Below are 25648 nucleotides of genomic sequence, written 5' to 3'. Positions count from 1 at the left end.
GTGTGTAGTGTGTGAATGGATGTAGGGGAAATTTAGATTGGAATGGTAAATTAGGACCAAATTATGTAGGGTCTTAAAAACTTGAGTAGTTATTTTGAATTCAGATATCCATTAGTTCAGTAAATTTGTTTTATCCAGTGTAGAGGCTAGTTACATACAATTTGGGGGGAAATAAAATTGAATGAGAAATTGAGACCATAATGAGATTTTACTATTAAAAAGGAAGATGGGGGGCATGTGGAATGGTAGAAAGAACACTTTATTAGGAGCATGGATATGAAATTTCTAATCCTGGCCTTGTCATGTTAAGTAGTTATATAACCTTGGGAAGATTCTTTTAAGTTCTGTGAGCATTAGCTTCTTAATATGCAAAATGAGAATTTTTTTAAAAAATTTTATTTATTTATTTATTTGTTTTTGGCTGCGTTGGGTCTTTGTTGCTGAGTGTGGGCTTTCTCTAGTTGCGGTGAGCGGTGGCTACTCTTCGTTGCGGTGCGCAGGCTTCTCACTGCGGTGGCTTCTCTTGTTGCGGAGCATGGGCTCTAGGCACGCGGGCTCAGTAGTTGTGGCGCATGGGCTTAGTTGCTCCGTGGCATGTGGGATCTTCCCGGACCAGGGCTCGAACCCGTGTCCCCTGCATTGGCAGGCAGATTCTTAACCACTGCGCCACCAGGGAAGTCCCGCAAAATAAGAATTTGTATAAAAGATCCTTAAGGCCCATAATAAGATGGTGACTGTGTCATTTTTTTATCCAAACTAGGACACTGAAATTGAAAGGAGGCGCTATTAATAATTAACCCAGTAACAACCAAATTATACTTTTGCTTTTTATCCTATTATATTATGAGTTTACTTTCACCTGTTACCTTGCAAAGTTCAAATTTAAAGTACTGAAAAGTAGGGGAAAGGATTAAGACATCAATTGTAAATATCTAATGTTATTGAACAAGGTAAAGGTAGTATAATCTGAGGAAACAGAATCATTTAAAAATGTGTCTGCTTGATGTTGTGAGTGGTAATGATTAAAAGTGTGCATATAAACATAGAATTGTTTTGAAACATATATTGTTCAAAATAAAGTCACCTACTCCCACAGATAAAGCTAGAACAGTTACATACGTCACTATAAGTATATATTTCAGTTTGCCTGGCATATAGGGGAAGTAGAGATACTTCGTTTATGCTTTTTTTAATGTCCTCAGGGACTGCCGTGTCTAGGGCACTTTATAATAGTTGGGTCTACCAGAATGCTGTGCTTGCTGTTTTTTAAATAGTCTTTTAATAGTTTTTTTAATCTCCTGATGTTATGCTCACTATTATAAATTTTCTGACTTATCATAATAGTTCAATACAATTATGTGTAGAGGCACCTCTCCCCCAACACTCCTGTGTAGGTGTAAGTACGAACTGATTGAGGGCCTCAAAACTGTATGGGCTTTGATAGCAAGTTTGATATTTTGAAGCACTTCCTCATATTTTCTGGCTTTCTCATGTTCTAGGTGAATTATTTTATATTTAATGTGCATTCAGATCACCTGGGTATCTTGTTAAATGGCAGATTCTGATTTGGTAGGTTTGAGGTGGGCCTGAGATTCTGCTCTTCTAACAGAAGTGGAAGTTTCTATTCTGTAGACTACATTCAGAGTATCAGATAGGTTCTAGATGTTTTTCTGGAATTCTGGCAGATGATGTTAAATATGGCTGGATTCTTTCAGAAATTATATTAATAGCTGTTTTAAAAAGAAAACTTAGGACTTTTGTAAATTTAATAATACAGTTGATTGAAACAATATTTGTCTTTTTTATTCACATTTCCTTCTTCATACGTTTACCAGTGTCTTAACTCTAGTTTTGCTTCTTTCTCATTTCTTTTTTGTTGTTTTGGTTTTTGCTTTTATTTAATGTATTATTGTGTTTTGTGGATCTGGTCAGGGAACCGTTACTGTATTTTATGTTTGTATCTACATTTTATTTTGCATGCGTAACGTGGCTTTGCCTGGATGTTCTTTTTGGTAAGTTCCAAATTTATAAAGCATATTGTTTTTTGTAGTGTAAGTTACAATGTTTTTCACCTTCTTTTCTACCACTTCTAGTAGTGTGGTCATGCTCATGAGTTGTTTTTAGTTTTTTTAAAGAGTTCATTTGATAATTATTTTTTCCTAATACTTTCCAATTTTCCTTAATAGTAGTGCACTTTGGTACTAATCTGCTTTGATTCGTTTTATAGCCTCACAATGTCAGTTGCTGGTCCCTATTAGCAGTTGCTGTCTCAAGTATTTTGGTTTTTTAAAAGAGCCTTAATCATCTAGAAATATTGTCCTAAACGCTTGTGCTTCCATTTAGCAATCATAAAAGAAGATAGTTTGTAGTAAAACTAAATAATTTTGTTCTCAGTAAACAATGCATTCTAATTTTGTTTTCACAGCAACAGCTTGCACAACTACAGAAAGAAAAATCAGAGATTCTGAAAAATCTGGCATTATATTACTTCACATTTGTAGATGTTATGGAATTTAAGGTATGTATTTTAATGTATAGAATTTAACATTTCAGAGATAGATTGATATTTGTTAATCATATAAATTGTTCTGTCACTTATAGATAATAAAATTAGAATTCTTCTAGAACAAAAATTCAAAATACATTTTATTTGTGTGTGTTTTCTGAATTTAGTAGTATTCGTATAGGTAAAAGGTTTAAATAAACTTTTATTTTCAGGACCATGTTTGTGAATTGCTGAATACTATTGATGTTTGCCAAGTCTTCTTTGATATTGTAAGTATTATTTTCAGAAAAATTTCCAATTTTTCTGTCTGTTTCTAGTAGAACCAAGGGGATCAAATGCTTTTCTTTAGAGAAAATTTAAATGATTAGTATATAAAGTTTCAGCATTGTTAATTTGGCTTGTATTTTTTAAGGTAAGGAGTTATACTGTATTTTCACTTGTTTATTTGATTGTCATTGAATATAAATCTTGTACATATTCGGAAATAGTTGTTAATTTTAGTATTTATTTTAATAGGCCCAATTTTAAAAGGTTGCACAAGTAATCCTTTTCTCTCTAAAAAGCATACTTGATAAAATCTTTCTTAAGTCAATTTCTAGATATAGGAAGTCAAAGTGAAAAACGTCTCCACTGACTTAATGGTGAACCTATTTATCTATTTAATACTCCTTTTTTCTTGCTTGGTGAGATTTGCTATCATGTTTATTATTTTTCTGGTTTTGGTTATTCTTTTAAACTGTTAGCAGTTTGAATAGGGTGATCACAGACTCTTTTTCATCCATAAAATTGTGTCACAAACACAAAACTATTATCTATAACTCCCAAATTTTAGGCATGTTTTTGGTGAAAGGAATTAGATAGAATTTCAGAAATGGGGATAAAACAAATAACTATAGAAAATTATTAGCTTTCAGTAGCTGCCATGAAGATTTTTGTGTGTGTGCTTAAAAGTTTGTGAAATAGGAAGGAGTTGAACTTAATGTTTTTTTTTTTCCTAGACTGTAAACTTTGATTTAACAAAGAACTACTTAGATTTGATCATAACATATACAACACTAATGATACTGCTGTCTCGAATTGAAGAAAGGAAGGCAATCATTGGATTATACAACTACGCTCATGAAATGACCCATGGAGCAAGGTAAACCTGCATTATAAAAATCTATGTGAAATTCCCAACTAATTTTATGGCTTACAACTCAGTGATATTTGATATGTCTGTTTTAAGTGACCGAGAATACCCACGTCTTGGTCAGATGATTGTGGATTATGAAAACCCTTTAAAGAAGATGATGGAAGAATTTGTACCCCATAGCAAGGTAAGAGCTGGTTTTTAGGGGTGCTTCAAAAGGCATATGAGATAGCTTAAGGGTGGATAGTTGAGTGATAAACTACTTTTAAGAAAGAAAATTATAATGAGATGTGAATAATAGTTATGCATGGTTTTATCTAATTGTGAACCAGAGAACTCATTAATTAGGTTCAGAATAGTGAATAGAGACTCAGGAATATATTGATCCATTGTAGTTTTTAGGTTCAGTATAGTGTATAGAGATAGTGAAGTTTAGTATTTGAGAATGTCTATACTCGTATCAGATTGCTTGTGTTCTAATCCCAACTCTGCCAATTACAGTGTAATATTGGGCAAGTTACTTAACCAACTTCAGTGTACCTCAGTTTTCTTACCTGTAAAAGTGCAGTATTAAATGAGTTACTTTGTAAAGAGTATTTAGGTACATAGTATTTAATAAATTTTAGCTATATTATTATAATATAGCCTCTTAATGAGAGAAATATTACAGGAGTTTTGTGATAATTTGGCATGTCTGTCTTTTATGGTATATTAAAAAAATAGTTCTTAATGAAATAGTTTTGGTTTAGAGTCTTGCCTTTATGGCTTCTCTGAGGGAGGGCTAGTTCCTAAGCACATCAAGGAAATTTACAGGTATCCTCATTATTTATAGATAAGGAAATTGAGGGCTGGAGAAGTGATATGATGAAGTAAGCCATTTGGTAGCAATAGTGGCAAAACTAGAGCTAAAACCCAGGATATTAGAATCTTGGCCCATTGTTCTCTTTGAATGATGAGAGTTAGACTTTTTTTTTTTTTTAATTTATTTATTTGTTTTATTTTTGGCTGCACTGGGTCTTTGTTGCTGTGCGCGGGCTTTCTCTAGTTGCGGCGAGTGGGGGCTACTCTTCGTTGTGGTGTGCAGGCTTCTCATTGTGGTGGCTTCTCTTGTTGCGGAGCACGGGCTCTAGGCACACGGGCTTCAGTAGTTGTGGCACGCGGGCTCAGTAGTTGTGGCTCGCGGGCTCTAGAGCACAGGCTCAGTAGTTGTGGCGCACGGGCTTAGTTGTTCCATGGCATGTGGGATCTTCCCGGACCAGGGCTCGAACCCATGTCCCCTGTCTTGGCAGGAGGATTCTTAACCATTGTGCCACCAGGGAAGCCCGGAGTCAGACTTCTTAGTAATACAGTATTTTTTATGAATCTATGCTTTTTTTTTTGACATACAGCTGACAGCAAGAATTTTCCTTCAGTTTTCTTACTCCCATGAAAATTCTGAAGATGCATTTCCGGTTTAATTTCTTTGCATAGCTGTATTATACCTACAAATTTTTGTAGGTTTAATGTCTTGGAGTTAGTTGAATCATTAGTTTGAAAGAGGCTAGTAGATGACATCAGTTTTGAAGTAAAAATCAGCATTGTAGATGAAAGTGTCAGGATTCCTCAAAGTGCTGAGCAGATCATTGTTGTCTGTCTCTCTGATTTTGATAGTCCTTTTTCCTCACCTAGAAATGTCTTCCCTACTCCTTTCCTATCTTTTCTCTGGATCTGTTTCTAACTTCTTGCCAATCATGTATGGCCTTGTTTTTAGTTAGCCACTTCAAATTTGGTTCTTTTCCCAGTTAGATGATGAAAATTTCTTTTAAAGGCTGTTGGATCTCTATTTAAGTTCTCTATAGCCATTAGCATATATTAGACAATTAATAATTACTTGAGGAGAATTGTCCATTTGGATTAGACCAGTTTTCTCCTAATCTTGATTTTTCCAATGTTCTGTGATATCTCAGGGTTTTGATAGAAAGGCCATCATGTATTTGCTAGGATTTGTTAAAATTCAGTTAATTTAATTTAAAAAGCTATTCTGAATAACTTGGTGGAGTGTGATAAGAACAGATTCCTGGGCTTTACTCCCAGAGGTTCTGGTTCAGGCAGAGCCCTGGATTCTCTTTTTCTGAACAAACTTCCCTGGCAATTTATGTGCAGCCAGATTAAAGAACCACTCGTACAGAATTTTTAGGAAGGAGGGATGAATAGCAAAGAATAGTTAAAAGCAAGCAAGAATCAGATGAGATGAAAAATTAAATACCTTGATGATAAAGCTGTAATTAATAGACCAAATGACAAATAGAAGTTAAGTAATTTATTAAGATAAAGTACAGTGGGTTATTTTTAGAAGGCATTCTTTGAAGAAATATGAAACATGTTGAGCTGTATTAACACTTAGTCATGTAACCTTAATGTCTTTTTCTTTTAGTGAGAGCTATTGAGTAGAAAGTGATGCACAAAATGATGACCCTAGACTCTCTACCCTTTTTGAAATAAAGATCTCAAGATTGCCAAACATTTTCACCTTAAGAAAGTAACATGATTTCTTGAGCTAAGCTTTTGCTGAGGAATGCAGAATCTATGTAGCTTCATGAAGTTAAAAAAAAAAAAAATCTAGAGGAGGATAACTGGAACCCACCTCAAATATTATATGGAGCGTAGTTGTAATTAGGCTCTTGTTGTTTTACAATGATACAGTTAGAAACACACAGCAGTTGTAGCTGGAATTTAAATGGAAATTGAAAAAAAAACCATTTTATTCCTCAACTTTCTTTTTTTCTATTTAATTAGTCTCTTTCAGATGCACTGATTTCTCTTCAGATGGTGTATCCACGAAGGAATCTTTCAGCTGACCAGTGGAGAAATGCTCAATTATTGAGTCTCATCAGTGCACCCAGTACAATGCTTAACCCTGCACAGTCTGACACTGTATGGTTCTGTATTTTCTTTTTTGAATGAAAATAGTAAAGTTGATTTTTTAAAAAAAATATCAGTTAAGCAGTGCTATTGCAGTTTTTCTTCTAATTAGTATTAGCCTGTCAGTGAAGTTTATTTATTGTAAAATGCTCAGTATTTAAATCATACCATTTAGTTTTTGTATTTCTAGATTCTGATGCTAAGTTAGTAAAATTAGTAGTATGAGTATTTTCTTTTAAGATTTAAAAATTTGCTTTGCCTTATTATGGTAGAAAATTTGGAAGATTCAGAAAATTATAAAGAAGAAAACAAAAATCATCCCAAATCTCACCAACTAGAGAAAATCGCTATTGTATTCTGTTACATTTCTTTTCAAGCTTTTTTCTGTGTATATGAACATAGATGTTATGCATATGGAGAATACACACACATAATTACTGATTTGGGTGAGACAGTGAACATCGAGCTACATAAATCTTTTCTTTAACTTGACTAAAATTTTATCCTTTGGAATACTGCAAACTCTGCAATAGACTTGGGAAATTTGGAAGTAGTCATTTACCAGATTGAACACAATTTAGCAACAGTGTTTTTTAAAGAGAGGTTTCAGGGTGTGTAAATGTGAAAGAGGCACAGCTTTCATTGTCCTTTATGGACTGCAAGTATAAATATAGGTTATAAAACTTTCATCCAACTTTTCAAATATGTTGTGGTGGTATATGAACCAAGAGTTGAGTAGTCAGACTTCTCAGGAGGAAGAGAAGGAGGAGTGACTCAGTACAGAATATTTTTTTAAGAATTTCTTTAAGCCACAAATTTATATTTTCTCTTTTTAAGATGCCTTGCGAATATCTCTCTTTGGATGCCATGGAAAAATGGATTATCTGTAAGTAAAATTGGTTAGTTTTTGATTACCCCTCACGTTTACGTTTTAGAGAAAAATAACAAGTAACATGTATTACTTTTGTGCCAAGCACTGTGCTAAGCCTTCTATGTACATTACCTCATTCAATCCTTATACTCACCCTGTTAGGGTAGATGGTCTTTTTTACAGATGAGGAATCTAAAGTTTAGTCCACACAGCTAGTAAGTGACAAAGACAAAGAACCCACACTAAATCCAAGGCTGATGGTCTACGTTATATTCCCTCTCAACACGGCCATCCAAACTAAATTTTTATTTTATTTTTAATGATTTTCTTCATATTGCATTTATTCAGTTAAGGTTTTTGGTCTTAATTTACTTTAGTATATGTAATAGATGACTCATATGTTTGCATGGGAGATAAAATTACTTGTTTGCACTCCTAGGAAGTCCACAAACTATGGGAGAAATAGACACACAGATATAATATGAATGAGAATTGCTATAATATAATTTTTTCTACCACCCCAGGTCCACTGGCAGAGGGGAATAATTTTGAGCAGTTTGTGCTTTTTAGTTCTTATAAAATAAGATTTTAATAAAATAAAATATATTTGTCTCTTAATTTATTAATATTTAGGTACTATTTGATGACTTTTTATTATACTGTTTCTAAAACTGGTGAAGGACCAATTTTTCTTTTTTAGTGATTTTTAGATTGATACTTTTATAAAATACAGTGGAACTGAATTACTGGAATTATCAGAAATAAAGTAATAAGCAAAGACAAAATAAAAGCCCACATTTTAATTATTAGATTCAATTTAATCTAACAATTTGATTGTTATTAGGTTTCTACTTATAAATTGCTGTCAATGAAAAGTTTTCTAAATGAAAGTTTCTAAATACTCTCAGTTCTCTACTTAATCTCAATATGCACTGGCAGTTTGAGTAGCACTGTTATTAGTATGAAAGAGGAAGAATTTAGCACACACTCCCTGCCCGTAGCCATTTTTATTAATTATAATTTTTATGTTGATCAGGTTTGGATGTTTATATTTTCTTTTATAATGGTAGTTAAGGTTTTCGTGCTTTGTTGATTTAAAAACACAACTTTCAGAGTATTGATTTTGCTCAAAAGTGTGGTGATCCTTGACTGTTTTATGTTTATGGATGTGTGGATAAAGAACTAGTGTGATTAGTAGAGTTAGGTGGCATGAGTGACCTCTAGCGTTAAATAGGACTGTTTCCCCCCAGTCTTTACCTTAAAAGGGAATGCTGAATGCAGGCTTTGTGTAATGAGCAGGGATGTGAGTCAGAAGGCAGACTACCCTAAGGGGAGGATACCTGGGCATGGAAAAGGCAAACAGATTTGGGATAACCACAATTGCCAAAAGTAAGGAATGTTTACTCAGTTTTGCTGCTTTCATTTATTTGAGCCTTGAGTAGAATTAATAGAATTAGGTCAAACTGTGCACTTCTCTTTTTGACACCAATTCCCACACTAGGACTTTCTATAGAAGATGGTCTACTTTCTTTAGAGCTTTGCTCTACATTAGTTCAAAGGCTAGCAGCATCACCTAGGAACTTGTTAGATATGCAGAATATTGATCTCTACCCTAGACCTACTGAATGAGAAACTCTGAATGGATCCCAGCAACCTGTGATTTAATACGCCTTCCCAGTGATCCTGCTAGAAAGCTAAAGTTTCAGAGTCACTGGTCTAGATTATAGCCTAGAACCAAGCATTGTTGAGGGTCTGGAATGTTGAGGACCCCGCTCTTTTGAATGCAGTTACACCATAACTTATCCTGATATTCTTTTCAGGGTCTGTTCTTACTCTATTAATTACACTAAGAGGACTCCTTGGGAAAGACCTCTTTTAAAATTGATAGTGCAGTCTTTCTTTCTTCAAAGATTTTCTCCAACTTTCTTGTCTAGTATTGGTCTTCTATCTTGTTTTCTAATATTTTTATGGCTTAAAAAAATTTTTTTTTCTGTCCTTTTTTTGGGACCTTAGTGGGGAAAGGAGGTTAATGTGTGCTTCAATTAATAAATTGTCTTCCTAATCTTGGGCTATTTTAAATTAATTTACCTTTTATTGATCTTATCATAAACAAATGAATATATCATAATGTATAATGTGACCCATATCTTAAAAAAGTAAAATATACTGTAACCCATAATGAAACTGATAATATTCTCAGAGAAATTTTATTATCAACAACAATCTTGTGAATCTAAGTATACATTGACGTACAAGGCACTAAGTGAAATTTCATTGTACTAAGGGGATTAGAGTATAAAAAGTCAGTACATGGGACTTCCCTGGTGGTACAGTGGTTAAGAATCCTCCTGCTAATGCAGGGGACATGGGTTCGAGCCCTGGTTCAGGAAGATTCCTACATGCCACGGAGCAACTAAGCCCGTGCGCCACAACTACTGAGCCTGCGCTCTAGAGCCCTTGAGCCACAACTTCTGAGCCCGCGTGCCGCAACTACTGAAGCCTGTGTGCCTAGAGTCCATGCTCTGCAATAAGAGAAGCCACTGCAGTGAGAAGCCCACGCACCGCAACGAAGAGTAGCCCCCCGCTCGCTGCAACTAGAGAAAGCCCGTGCACAGCAATGAAGACCCAACGCAGCCAAAAATAAATACATAAATTTATTTTTTAAAAAAAAGTCAGTACACGAGGCAAAAATTTTTACAAAGCTTTTCTTGAGGATTTTTAAAATTTTCATACAGTATGTTCTATTTCTTTGGTTACGTACTAGATCAAATAATTAGGCTTGCATTTAGGGACCCTGTTGTATGAAAAACATCTTAATATATTTCAGGAAATTTAAGGAAGTTCAATGTACTTCTGTATGTATGACTCTCAATATATGCTTAAGAGTTAGCTTGCTTGTATAGTGACCCTTTAAAAGGAAGGTTGAGCTAAGAATAAAAGACAAGTGGCAAGTTCAATGTTAACGATTCAGGAGTTTAAAGATGGGAGTGACTATTGAGAATCAGAGGGAAATCTCACAGAAAATAGGATTGAATTTGTAACTGGCCAGTACGGTACCTACTTTATAATATGCACTCAGTAAATGTTGAAGGAATGAAAGATGAGGTTTTATGGCCTAGAATATAGAGCGCTAGGGAAGACATCAACAAACATACAGGATTACACATTTGTGTAGGATTTCTAAATTAGATGACAGAAGGTAAAAGATACTCAAATTCATATGATAGAGAGCAGCGTAATGTATTGAAAGAATATTGGACTTTAAGGGTAACTGCTTGAGGCAAAGTCTAGCTCTAATACTTTATTAGTATAACTTTAGGCCAAGTCATTGACCTTCATTTCTTCAATTATAAGAAAAGGATACCACTGGTTCTTTCTACACTATAGGATAATCATGTTAAAGAACTTATTTAGTAAAAACTATAATTTGCTATGAAAATGTGAGATGCTATTTAATTTCTTCTAGAGATTTAGAAGAGTAGATTAGCTTTCTTTATCAGTTTCTGTAACAACTGTAATGATTACTGTATTACGTGTAAATTGGTAGCTTCTGATCTCTGGCTTAAAGTATCTTTTACTCATTTTTTAAAACCACTTCCTTCTCAACCCAGAAGTGACATTTTTCCCCATTTCATCAGTATAGGTTCAAAGCACTGGTTTTGCAGAGTACAGAAAATTATTATTGAAAAAGAGAAATATTGCTGGCATCTTATGTGTATATGTATTATTAACTGTCACTTAAAAGCCTCGGTTTAGTGATTTGTTAATGTTTCTTTACTTTTAAAAAGCTACCCTGTAACTGAAATAATCTAACTTCGGAATACTTTTATATTTGCACTTCTTTTTCATTTGTTTAAAGTTGGCTTTATTTTGTGCCATGGGATCCTAAATACTGATGCAACAGCACTGAACCTTTGGAAGCTAGCTCTTCAAAGTAGCTCTTGCCTCTCTCTCTTTCGGGATGAAGTTTTCCACATTCACAAAGCTGCGGAAGACTTATTCGTAAACATACGAGGGTATGGCATTTTCAATTATTTTGTCTTTTTTGGAGAAGAGTAGTGAGTGGAATATCTATTAAAGTTTTGGGGATAGAGAAGGATCATATTACACAAGAAGATATAGCCTGTACCAACTTACCAGTCACACAAGTTGTTTTTAGCAATGATCCTGATATTTTTTACAGGTAATTTCACAGCTTAAAAAATCTAGTGTTCCTGCCCTTTCAAAATGTACATTCTAGGAGAAAGAAAATATGTACTGTTTTGCATATTGTAATATGGTTTTAGACATTACTAAAAGCACAATGTACATTTTAAGAGTTGAAATTTTTAGAAGTGCTATTTTAGAAGTGTATTTTAGAATACCTTGCATTTAGAAAAGTATATGAATCAATCAAAGACACGTCATTAAATTAATTATAACAAGTACAGAAGTCAGACACTGCAAAAAGGAAATCATGTTTCCTTATAATAAGGAAGTATTCTAAGTGATTCATTCCCTGTAACACAAATGATCCTCAAATTTGTTTTCTTGGAATTTTTAATGCCTGCATTTGTTGAACTCAGACTTGGTTATAAAATGCTTTGAAATTAGGAGCATCTAAAATATCCTGGGGTCCCCCGAACCTGAAAATATTGAATAATTGTGTTGGGTTTGTCAGCTTCATAGAAGTGAAATTTACCTACATTTATTTCATATCCAATTCAGTAATGTCCTAAAGAAATTGAGATTTTAAAAAATCTATTAGTTATTAAAATGTAAAGCTATGTCTAGTACTGACAGTTTAAGCCACTATACTGTCTCAAATTTTAGTGTGCATGTGAAGTACCCTGGGATGCGAATTAAAATCCAGGTTCCTGGGCATCACCTCTAACCTTCTATATCTCCTTTATCTGTATCTTAGAGAGATTAAAGAAATGCCCTTCCTCCCCTCCCCCAGTAGTTTATTGAGGTAAATTTACGAACAGAAGAATGCATAAATTTTAGGTGTACAGCTCAACAAGTTTGCATATGAATACTCTTGGTGACCACTTAGATGAAGATACAGAATATTTCCATTATCCCCAGAAAATTCTCTTGTGCCTCTTTCTGATCAGTACTGCCACCCCTGATCCCTCTCCCTCTAGCCTTCTCAAGTGATCACTGTTTTGATTTCTGTCACCATAAGTGATTCTGACATTCTCATGCAGGTAGTCTCTCAGTCATAGTACGAGAAACAGTACCCTCTGTATTTTTCAACTCTTAGTTCACCTTTTATTTTATATGGTGGAGTACCTGGAAATATCCTGTGTCGTTGTGGGCTTTGTCATTTTCTGATTGATTCAGTTCAAAAATCCTGAAACTTATGTGATGTCTTAGCATACTGACATCCTCTCTGTGGAATTATATTTAAATATATGTAAACATTTAGAACCAGACAGTCTCCATATATTGAGTGAGCAGATGGTATATATGGTACAGATAAGTTTAATGGCATCATGAAACTGATTGTCTTTTTGTTACGCCTTTTTTTTTGTCCATGCCACACGGCTTTCAGGATCTTAGTTTCCTGACCAGGGATTGAACCTGGGCCCACGGCAGTGAAAGCACTGCGTCCTAACCACTGGACTGCCCGGGAATTCCCTTGTTACGCAAATTTTTGTTAAATTTACCATTTAAGAATCTCTGTATTTAAAGTTGAAAAGTTTTAATTTTTTATTAAATCGTGAGTGATCGATCCAACTTAAAATGTGAATTATTATAGTAATTACAAGTCAGACCACAAGTATAAAAGCTCATTATTTATACAGGTCAGTGATTACAGAATTAGTGTATTTTGGACATTTCCCTAAAGAACACAGAAATCTTAGCGTACTTAATTTTGAAGTTGAAGTTCTTGGTCTAAGTGGTTTTAGCCAGGTTGTCAGGAAGATAATTTTTCTTTAACATTTTAGGAATTTTGAGTTTTTGCGTTTACTAGTAAGGAAATTAACATGTATTTATTAGCGTTTATTTTTCAGATGGCACCTTTAAACTGTTTGATGTTGGTGTTCGGTTCCTTTTATTTAAATGTTTTTAATTTGAAAAAAAAAAGTGTTTTTTTAAAAATGGTGAGTAAAAATCACCCATAATTCTGTTCCTTAAAATGATTTAAAGTAGTCAAATGCTTTCCTGCCCCAGTTTTCTCCACCACAAAAGCCGTATTCCCAAACAGTCACTAGTATTGATCACTAGTATATGTCCTTTGAGAAATTTTTTTATGCTTACGAGATGGCATAAAAAGTCAAAAGTGATAAAAAGTCAGAAGTAATAGCTTTGTCAGCACTTCCAATTTTTGGAAATCACTGCTAATTATATCAGAAGTATAATTTTAATGTCTCTATTGGGGGTTTAAGGAAGTGTATTTAATAAAATAAAAATCTGCATGGTAAATTTTAATTTTATTACTGGATTTTAATATAATATGAGATTTATTTTTCTAGGAAGAGTTGATTGGATACTTAAGGTGCTAGAAAAGGATGTGGATAGACTTCTTCCATGTATTTCCAGTTTGAAGGCCAGTTTTTCTTGTTGATAATAAGACATTTTTAATTGACTAGTATCTGACTAACTTATTTTTACTGTTATTGACCAAATTAAGATTAACATATTTCCTTTTTTTTTTTTTTTTTTTTTTGCTCATAGCTATAATAAGCGTATTAATGACATAAGAGAATGCAAAGAGGCAGCCGTGTCACATGCGTAAGTAGTTCTAACTTACCTGTGGAACTTTTAATCAGGAATTCCTTTATTAAAGCATTATTTTGTTGAAGTGAGTGCAGATTAATGGTGTGTAAGATTTGGTCATAGAAGTGAAGGACTTTCAACCAATGAGGAATAAGTTTATAACCTCTGTATCTGTACCAGAGTACAGTGTATTAACACCAACACCTCTGTATTGGTGTTAATGCAGACAGATTTTAAATATTTTTGAATTGTTTTTAAAAATGCTCTAAGGAATACCATACAGAGGACTTTATTTTGGTATCATTCAGTTCTCTTATTGCCACTATGCTTTGGTGCCAGTATTTTGCAAGTTATGATGATTTTTATGATACTTTATGAAAATTGACATATCTTTACACTCTCCCAAATAATATTTACTTTTCAAAGTATGTTAATCCCATACCTTTCCCAAATTTTAGTAAATATATTTTATTAGTAAATATATAGCTAACTTAAATTAGAAATTAATGTATTTAAGATGTTTGAACAACTTTTCAATTTTCTCATGAATAATTTGATATTTCATTTAATTGTTATATATGATATACTTATATAGAATAGTTTCTCCTGTAAGTCTAGGTAATGTAGAGATAACATCTGATCCATCAGTATTTCTATAAGGCAGAGAAAAGATAAGCACCATTGTCACAGGTAAAAATATAAAACCACAAGAAGTTTTAGAATTTAGGTTTAGGCTGTAAAATGGATATTGGGAATTTAAATCATCTTTATTCATTGCTAACTGTAGTATATTATTTCCCGTGCATTCTTTTCACTTGAATAAAGTGCTTATATTATTATAAAATCATTCTCTAGTACAAATAACATACTTTGGAGCGTGTTAGAATTTCTTTCCTGACCTACATAAAATATGATTATGATTTATTCATGTGTTAGACCCTAGGCAGATATATGGTGTCTCAGCTATCTTTTATAAAGATCTTTTAAAAGTAAGGCATTTTGGATAAAGAAGATGTGGCTCATATATATACGATGGAATATTACGCAGCCATAAAAAGAAATGAAATGGAGGTATTTGTAATGAGGTGGATGGAGTTAGAGTCTGTCATACAGAGTGAAGTAAGTCAGAAAGAGAAAAACAAATACAGTATGCTAACACATATATATGGAATCTAAGGGAAAAAAAATAAAGGTCATGAAGAACCTAGTGGCAAGACGGGAATAAAGACACAGACCTACTAGAGAATGGACTTGAGGATATGGGGAGGGGGAGGGGTGAAATGTGACAGGGTGAGAGAGTGTCATGGACATATATACACTACTAAATGTAAAATAGATAGCTAGTGGGAAGCAGCCACATAGCACAGGGAGATCAGCTCGGTGCTTTGTGACCACCTAGAGGGGTGGGAGGGAGGGAGATGCAAGAGGGAAGAGATATGGGAACATATGTATATGTATAACTGATTCACTTTGTTATAAAGCAGAAACTAACACACCATTGTAAAGCAATTATACTTCAATAAAGATGTTTTAAAAAAAAAAGGCATTTTTATTCCCTTTATTTATTATATAAAGCAGTTATAAATAGTAAGGAGTAGTAATTCTTATCCTTCATTAACATGTGCCATAGTACTCCATATTTTCTCTCGATGTTAATATTCCTTGCAGCGACCCTGTGTAGTAAAATAATCAAAACATTTGCCCACTTTCTTCTTAGATATTACACCAGATGAGTTTATTATTGTCAGTTAAAAGAGAGCTTGTCATTAGAATTATACTGACATTGTAAAGGTACTATATATTAGGCATCATGAAAGATGTATTTTTTGAGTCAGCTGTCATCATCCCTGCTTTATAGATGAGAAGCTGAAACTTAGAGAGGTGGAACCTAAGGTCACATAGGCAAAGATTGGGTTTTAATGTGTCTTCTAAAATTAATCTGTTGTGTCACAGCTTAATTTCTGGTGTTGCATATTTCTTCTATCAATACTTAGTTTGTTGGCATATGGTGTGTGTGTGGCCATTTATTTTTTGCAACTATCTAAATTTTAAAACTTTTTTGGAATGGTGTATATTTTGAATAGTATGAGGAGTTGGAATTTTTAGAATATTCTATGATTTTTTTTTCCTTGTTAATGTGTGAGAATAAATTTTTCTAATTTGTATTTTATTTTTAAGATACCTAGTACATGAATATTTATGATTATCCTTTCCTCATCTTTCTGTTTTTGAACAGTAGCACCAAATAGATTTCATCCCGATACCTTAATTGAATATAGCTTTTATTTAGTCAGTTTTATATATTTAATAGGAATATACTTAATAAAGGAGGATATAGATTGTCAGATATTTATTAAGTTATATTTATTGATTCTATGTGGGGGTGACAAATGTATACAGTAGAACAGTGCTTACTTTTGAGGATTTCACAGTCTAGTTTATAGAGTGCTAGTCTCTATGGTACTAAACTGGCAGAAATTATTCAGAAATAGACATCTGTATATTGGGAAATACTTCTTGAAGGACTGGTCTTGAAGTTTGGGTAGGATTTTGATAGAGAGAAGAAAATAAACATAGTTAAAAAAGCAGCACAAGTAAGGCAGGGATAAAGATGAGATTGGAAAGTCACTTAATGACAAACACATAGAAGATATTTGTAAGGGCTTCTGTTTCCTAAGAAAACTTTGGAAGTTGACCCTGAAATGATGTTATTTAATTGCCAATAATAAGTTTACTAGAAACAGATAAACTGTAATGGTGGGTGTCTTTCCCTGTAGTGGTTCAATGCACAGAGAAAGACGCAAGTTTTTAAGGTCTGCACTGAAAGAATTGGCTACTGTCCTCTCTGATCAACCTGGCTTGCTAGGTCCCAAGGTAATTGATTTAATTCTTATTTCAGCTACAACAAGTGTCTCATATTAAAATTTAAAAAAATTTTTTCTTCTCTCTCTGTGAAATTTTACTAAACTTTGAGTCAGGGGCTACATAAGAGGATTTTATATTTAGCTGAGAGTGGATTTGCTGACTTGGCACTCGTAAATCAGACCTTCCTGCATTTTCCTCACATCCTGCTTATGTGCATGCTTTCCCTGATACATACTTTGAAGTTTTCTTCTGTTTTCTCATTTCTGTCTTTTAAAGTTGGTATTATCAGTTTTGCTAATGACTTTTCACTTGGAGAAAGATTATGAATACGTTTTGTTTTTAATTGTTGCTTGAGAGTAAATAATGTTATTATTATTTTTTTAATATCTATCAGGCACTTTTTGTTTTTATGGCATTATCCTTTGCCCGTGATGAAATTATCTGGCTACTTCGTCATGCAGATAACATGCCAAAGAAGAGTGCAGATGACTTTATAGATAAGTAAGTTAGCAGCATTTAAAAAAAATATTTTTTGTATATTTTGATTTATGGGCTATAGAATTTGGGGACTAAAGTCACATTATTTTTAAAAACTTTTTTTAAGGCTTTTCATATTTGTCATAATGGAGGAATATTTATAATATATCGTTAGGTGGTATGAATTACAATGCAAAGTCAACTTTAGCTTAGAATTAGGGCTTTAAATGTTTTCTCTTTAGTACTCTAGGTGGTCATAGACATCTTGTTTGTTTTCTTGCTATAGTACAGTATTTCTTATGGAATTCATGTTTCAAAATTATGTACTACACAGAAATTTGAATAAGAATCCTAACAGAGTTGCAACTGTGTCGTTTGTAATATCTTTCTCTCATTTTAGTCCATGGTCCCTCAATACAAGTTAGATAAATGAATCAGAGAAATAAGAGCATACAGAAAAATCTTACTTCTCCCTAATACTGTAATCTTCTTTCATTTATGATTTTTTAATGATGTATTTATGAGATGTCCTCATTTTATTTTTATTTTGTATTTTCCTTTATCAGTTTTTTATTCTTAGCTGTTTTTTTGCTTTCCATGATTTCTTTATTTATATGAAATAATATAAAAAGAAATTAGTTGACATTAAATATTTAACAATGCTTTTTCTAAGGAAAAAAATGTAGCAATATCAAAGGCATTTCATATTTTCCTTGATGACAGTGAATTTAATTTTTGCAATATTTTTCTTGAATTTTTTTAAAAAGGCACATTGCTGAATTAATATTTTACATGGAAGAGCTTAGAGCACATGTAAGGAAATATGGACCTGTAATGCAGAGGTATTACGTGCAGTACCTTTCTGGCTTTGATGCTGTTGTCCTCAATGAACTTGTGCAGGTAAAAAATTATGTCATATTCTCCCTTTTGTTCCGTATTTCCCGCCTCTCTAATAACTGATTTGTTTGCTCAGTAAACATTTACGAAATTAATCTTTTACCAAGTGGTGAAGATACAAATGTAAATAAGTCATGGTCATATTTTGTCAAGGGGATCATCGTCTAGAGGGGCAAAAACATTTTGTTGTAGTCCAGTGTGATGGGCATTATGCTTACGTGTGTATAAAGCTCATAGTGAACACATGCAAGGAATAATTCTTTATCTTGGGGGTGGAGGTGTACAGTAACCAAATTATAGAGGGTCTTGCAAAAGAGGAGGTTAGTCATAAATCAGATTTAATACTTAGGAAGATCACCCTGACTCAGTGTTGGCGATAGATTGCTGGGGGCCAAGTGAGGATGCAGAGAGATCAGAAGAAAAATTACTATAGTAGGCTAAGTGAGAGCTATTGGGAGCCTGAACTTGGGCAGTGGCTATGGAGATAAAGAAGAGTTGATGGAGACATTATAATTGATAATTAAGTATTAGAGGAAAACAGAAGATAAATCTTTTTGCATAGTGTGTTAGAGAATGGCCAGTAAAAAAAAATTCATCTAGATGTCATAGTTTAATAAAATGTCCTAATTTTATTTTCAATTTGGATTTTCCTCTATTGATTTTTAGTCTTAGCTTTTTTTCATTATTTTGCTTTCCATAATTTCTTGATTCAGTCTTTTTAATCTTAATATAGATTTCTTTTTATTTTTATTCCAAATAAATTGACTGTAAGGAAAGTAATATTTCAGTGTTTTCATTTTAAAAAATCACAGATGTCTATAAACTACTATAAGCTAACATATGTAAGCTAAGAGAGGAAGAGCAGCACGAATTCTCTTTATATTAAGACTACTCTAAAACTACTCATTTTCCACATAAATAACCGTACTTTGAAATCCGAATTTTCTTTCAAACTTACCTAAAAATGCAAATAAAAAAAAAATTGTTCATGTAATTGTTTGCCCTGGATTTTATACAGCTTATAGTTTACTATCCTAAACTACTTTATTTCTTTTATCCACTAGATGGAGCTCATATGCTTCCTTTAATAATGGCTATTAAAAGGGGGAATAGAAAAGCTGATTTTATCCTTAGAGTGTTATTGCTTTGCTGCAGTTTTTTTTTGAATAGTTATTACTTACCAGATAAACCAAAGGCTACTGTGCTATCACAGTCTAAAAAGTAAACCAGACTCCTGGTTTCATGGCATTTTGAAACTTACTATGACTAGTTGGATATTTATTAATAAATTATACAGATTTATGTTAAAGTGTTAGAATTTTTAAGTCACTCCATGTCTTTTGGTGTCTTTTATATAAACTGGATTTTAACAATACTGAGAAAATTAATTTTTATTTTTTCTGGGATTATAGTAATAGTAGTAGTAGCAGCAGCACTAATAATACTAATATTAATAATTGGCAAATTTATTGATAGTATATTACTTCTGTACAACAACTCTGTGACGGTAGGTATAGTGAAGAAAAAAGACCTTATGTAACTTGATCAGTATTGCACAGTTCATGAGTAATAGAGCCACTATTTGAACTCAAGTCTTAACTCAAACGTCTGAGCTTTTTACCACCCACTTCTGTTGTAAAGTATATGCATAGTGTTTTTAACCATTTGTTACTATTTAAATTTAGAACTAAGATTAACCTGTTAAAATAGTTCATTGTAATAGGTATTAGTTTTTTTTTAATTGTGGTAAAATATACATAACATAAAAGTTACCATTTTAACCATTTTTAAGTGTACAGTATAGGACATTGTGTACGTTTACATTGTTGTATAAGTCTTAATGTTTTGAAAATTGTTTATGCTTTTTGTGAGTTAAGCATCCACTTTTTAAAAAGTTTATCATTTAGCATCTACTTTACATGCAGTTATCAAATATTCACTTTTTTTAGCCAGTTTGAGAGGGCTTTTTTTTGGCCCTAATTTTGTTGAGGTAAAATTTGTATATGATAAAAATCATCCATTTTTAGTGTACTGTTTGAATTTGGGCAACTGTATTCATTCATGTACCATCACCAGTCAAGATGTAGAGCATTTCCAACACTACAAGTTTTCTTCTGCACCTTTGTAGTTGATTCCCTCTCTAGACCCCCAGCAACCCCTTGTCTGCTTTTTGTCACCTTTTGCCTTTTAAAAAAGTTTTTCCTATAAATGAAATTGTCATGATATAATTTTTTGTTTTTCATTTCTTTAAATTAGCATAATGTTTTTGAGATTCATCCATGTTATTGTGTGTATCAACCTTCCATTCCAGAAAGGAATGTTTTTTGCAGAAAAATATTCCATACTATGGATATGCCAGTTTGTTTATCCATCTACCAGTTGATGGACCTATGAGTTTTTTTCCCAGCTGGATGTTTTTATCATTATTTTTTGTTTTTCAGAATCTTTCTGTTTGCCCTGAAGATGAATCAATCATCATGTCCTCTTTTGTGAACACTATGACTTCTCTAAGTGTAAAACAAGGTAATAAGTCTTTTAAATAAAAACATATTTTCTTGTAATCAGGTTTTAAATTCGATTATTAAAGAGAGGATTTAGCAGTTAGTTTTTACAGAATTACTTACCTTATTTTTGGGCATGTTTAACCTGTTCTCTTTTGTTTTAACTTTGTTCATTCTGAAGCAAAGGTTTCCAAAATGGATGTGTGATGATTATAAAAATCATGAGACATATAGCTTAACATTTCTTATTATTCAGCAGGGGGGAAAAAGCATTTTGTAATATAAAAAAAAAATAAAGAAAAATGAGCACCCCACATCGTAACAAAGTGCATATTTGGTCCAAGCATTACCTATGACAATAATGGATACCATTAATAAAATGGTTAATCTGGGCAGGCACTTTATATGTGTTATCCTATTTAATCCTCATCAGTGTTAAAAAGCTGTTATTACTTTTATTTGACAGATTTGGAAACTTAAGGTTTGAGGGTTAACCTCTCAATTATTTAACATGGTTTGCCCACACTCTAACAGATGTTAAATAGTACAGTAGGATCTTAAGTTCAGGTCTGTCCATCTCAAAACTTGATGTCCTATAATAGACGGCCTCTCCATTAGTTGAATACTCTATTCCAGTAGACTGATGTGATGTTTTAGTTTTATAATATTTAAGTAAAAGGTATCAGAAACCTTGAAAATTTCTGAGTAATAAATTTATTTTAGTTTTATTAATCTTTATAGTTATCACACTTAAGTAATGAATCTACTGTAACCTTGCCTGGTGGTGTTTGGTTTATATAAAGTTATTTTGTGGAACTGCAGCGTGCTATCCAAAGTTTCTATTCACAGGATTCCTCATGCTCTATTTTAGGTCCTTTAAATTGACATGTAAGCAAAATGAGAGTCACAGGGTTTAGGAGAGAAGTCTGTACTTTACACTTCTCTTAGCATAACTGCCTCCTTTATCATCATCTTTATAGGATATGAAAATTATTTCACTCTTACCTATTAAATTATTTTTATTTTTAAATTGTAGTAAAATAAACATAGTATGAAATTTACTACCTTATCATTTTTAAGTGTACAGTTCAGTAGTGTTAAGTATACTCACATAGTTGTGCAATAAATATTCAGAACCTTTCATCTTGCAAAACTAAAACTCTATAAAATAACAATTCCCCATTTTCCTTTCCCTCCAGCCCCTGGATCCACTATTCTACTTTATGTTTCTATGAGTTCGACTATTCTAGATACTTCACATAACTGAATTGTACAGTATTTGTCTTTTTTTGTCACTAACTTATTTTACTTAGCATAATGTCCTCAACATGTGATCCATGTTGTAGTATGTGACAGAATTTGTTCCCTTTTTAAGGCTAAATAATGTGCCATTTTGTGTTTATATCACATTTTGTGTATCCATTCATCTGTTGATGGACTTTTTGGTACTTCCACCTTTTGGCTGTTGTGAATAATGCTGCTGTAAACATTGGTGTACACATATCTTCCAGACCCTGCCTTTATTCTTTTGTATATATGTCCAGAAGTGGAATTGTCTTAGCTCTTAAATTTTAAAATGTGATTATAGGTATGTATAATTACATTATTACAAATTATATTAATTACAAATTAATTAGATTAATTTGCTTTGTAATCTTTTTCCTATTGTAGTTGAAGACGGGGAAGTATTTGATTTCAGAGGAATGAGATTAGACTGGTTTAGATTACAGGTAAGAATAATTTTCATTGTCATTCTGTTTTGTTATTGAATACCTTAGTTAACATGAAAACATAAATAGTATGTTAGTATGAAAAAAATATTCATTATTGTACACCTATTGAAAAGACTTCTTTCGTATAACTAACATAGTCTTTACTTCATGGAAGAAACTTTTATATTGAGATATAATTGACATGAAGCGTTCTGTTAGTTTCAGGTATACAACATAATGATTCAATATATAAGTGTATTTTGAAATGATCACAGTAAGTCTAGTTAATATCCATTACCACATGTAGTTACAAAGTTTATTTTTTCTTGTGATGAGAACTTTTAGGATTTACTCTCATAGCAACTTTCAAATATATAATACAGTGTTATTAACTATAGCCACCATCCTATACATTACATACCCAGGACTTATTTATTTTGTAACTGGAAGTTTATATCTTTTGACTACCTTCACCCATTTCACCTACTCCTGACTCCCTGCCTCTGGCAACCACCAATCTGTTGTCTGTATCTGTGAGTTTGGGGTTTTTTTGGTTCATTTTGTTTTGTTTTTTGTTATTTTAGATTCCACATATAAGTGAGATCATATGGTATTTGTCTTTCTCTGTCTGACTTCTTTCACTTAGCACAGTGCCTTCAAGGTCCATCCATGTTGTCACAAATAGCAGGATTTCCTTCCTTTTCTCATGGCTGAATAATATTCCATTGTGTGTGTGTGTGTGTGTGTGTGTGTCCCACAACTTTTTTATCCATTCATCCATCAGTGGACACTTAGGTTGTTTCCATGTTGTGGCTATTGTAAATGATGCTTCAGTGAACAAAGGGGTGTAGATATCTTTTTGCAGTAGTGTTTTCATTTTCTTCAGGTAAATACCCAGACATGGAATTGCTAGATCATATGTTAGTTCTATTTTCAATTTTTTCAGGAACCTCCATACTGTTTTCCATAATGGCTGCACCCATTTCCATTCCTACCAGTGATGCACACGGATTTCCTTTTCTCCACATCCTCACCAACACTTGTTATTTATTGTCTTTTTGATAATAGCCATTGTAACAGGTGTGAGTTGATGATTAGTAATGTTGAACATCTTTTTATGTACCTGTTGGCCATCTGTATGTCTTCTTTGGGAAAAGATCTATTCAGATCCTCTGCACATTTTTAATTGATTTGTTTGGTTTTTTGCTATTGAGTTGTATATATAGAAGACACATTTTGTACTAGTTGTTAAATTTGGATAAATATATTTCTCACTTATACCAATATAAAAGTTTTTGAATACAGTATCATAATTTTTACATAACTAGGTTTTTGGGCCACATAGTCTTTGTTAGAACTACTCTGCCATTGTAGTGTGAGAGCAGCTTTATTTAATATGTAAACAAATGGGCATAGTTGTGTTTCAATAAAACTATTTATAAAAGCAAGCAGCTGGCTCACAGACCATAGTTTACCATCCCCTGATCTAGTGCTAAAAGCTTCATTTTTCTGAAATGCAGAAATAAATGATATTAGACTTAAAAAGTTTTTATTCAATATATAACCATCACATAAATAGTTTTTAAGGACTTTTTAAAATTCAAGCCTGAAATTTTTGTATGTACTGTAAATTTAATGATAGAATTTAATTGCCCCTTAAATATTTCTAGTAATTATGGGGAAACTGTGGCATGGTATTTTCAATAACTGTATATTTAAAAATAATAATAATATGTTCTCATTATAAAAAGTCAAAGTATCCAGAGGTAACGTAGAAAAGGAAAATTCACGCTTTTCCCAGTTTCATTCCCCAGAAATATTAACTTCTAATAATTGGCCTATGCAGTATCCTTTTAGGTGTTCAAACCTATAGATGAGGTTATACTGTATACTGTTCTGCAACATAAAAAAATTTAAAAGTGTTTTAATTAAAAGTGAAAATATAACCACTATATGTTTGAGGAAGAGATTTTTAGATGAATACAGTCTCAGGAAGGACTCACAGAAAGAGCGTACTTTTCTGGCAGTCTGCTTAGTTCCCTGAGGTGCTTTTGCTTTTGTTAGGTTCTTTCCTTCCAATGTCAAAATATATAGGCACTTTTCTGTCTCTTGCTCTGTGTTCTACAGCAGCATATTTTTAGAAATTTAAGATTTTATAAATTAAGCCACAGTTTTAAGTAACTTGCCTGAGATTGTAGAGCTGGTTAGTGGGAGATCAGGGAAAGAATACTTGAGATACCACCATCCCAAAATGTTTAATGTGTATATATTATAGGTTATTTTCTTCCAGTTAAAAATAAAGTTTAGAAATTAACATTTTCTTGTTTTAAAAAGTGCTATGAAGCAATACTTAAGCAGTGCTTATAGAATGAATGAAAATAGAAGTGGAATTACTCTGCCAAAGGATATACACATCAAAAATTTAAAGAGTCATTGTCACAAAGTTTGAACTGCTTTCAGTCTCTTACTCTTAGTTTGTGGGAGTGCCTAAACCAACATTTAGGTTCAGAGAATTTTAGAGATTTAGGTGCATTTCAAATTTACCCTTATTAAATACTTCCAGGATTCTTAAACTTATTCATTTGAAAAATTTACTTGAGAATTGTACCTTTGTCCAGTGCAGTCATACAGCAGAATATAAAGCATTTGAGTGAGCATTAGAGATATAGAATTGATATATCCCTCTGTGAGATTTTTAAATTTTCCTTAGCTTATAAATGCAACACTGTAATGACATTGCTATCTCTCTTCACATAGTCTTCCTTCTTTGTTTATCTCTGTATCCAAATTTCTTCTTTTTATAAGGACACTGATCATATTGGATTAGGGTCCACTTTAATGACCTCATTTTAACTTGATTACCTCTATAAAGACTCTTTACATTCTGAGGTATTAGGAATTATAATTTTGGGGGACATAATTCAACTCGTAACATTGCTCTTAACCAGGATTGTGACATACAGTCACTCAACCCCTTTCTATTGCATAATAGATTCTTATTTTTTAGTGATAATAAGTCAGAACATACCAAGGAAGGAAATAATGGGACATAAAACTAAGCCAGAGAAGTCTTAACTAGGA

At 32.7% G+C, this 25648-nt stretch overlaps 1 protein-coding gene across 3 annotated transcripts in view; it reads left to right on the top strand.

The window, feature by feature from the left end:
- Positions 1–25648, top strand: part of NCKAP1 (NCK associated protein 1) — a 95284-nt gene that overhangs the window by 32327 nt on the left and 37309 nt on the right. For all 3 annotated transcript variants that reach the window (XM_082466675.1, XM_082466673.1, XM_082466674.1), the window contains 13 exons: positions 2426–2518; positions 2719–2775; positions 3505–3647; positions 3735–3825; positions 6414–6551; positions 7377–7425; positions 11270–11426; positions 14074–14130; positions 16893–16989; positions 17375–17481; positions 18225–18357; positions 20796–20877; positions 22527–22585. In XM_082466675.1, the coding sequence (XP_082322801.1) occupies positions 2426–2518; positions 2719–2775; positions 3505–3647; positions 3735–3825; positions 6414–6551; positions 7377–7425; positions 11270–11426; positions 14074–14130; positions 16893–16989; positions 17375–17481; positions 18225–18357; positions 20796–20877; positions 22527–22585 (1263 nt within the window). The remainder of the gene's footprint in view (positions 1–2425; positions 2519–2718; positions 2776–3504; positions 3648–3734; positions 3826–6413; positions 6552–7376; positions 7426–11269; positions 11427–14073; positions 14131–16892; positions 16990–17374; positions 17482–18224; positions 18358–20795; positions 20878–22526; positions 22586–25648) is intronic.

The sequence above is a fragment of the Balaenoptera physalus genome (assembly GCF_965194825.1).
Source record: "Balaenoptera physalus genome assembly, chromosome: 6".
Lineage (NCBI taxonomy): Eukaryota > Metazoa > Chordata > Mammalia > Artiodactyla > Balaenopteridae > Balaenoptera > Balaenoptera physalus.
The sequence above is the reverse complement of the archived record's forward strand: the minus strand, read 5'-3'. Positions and strand labels throughout refer to the sequence as shown.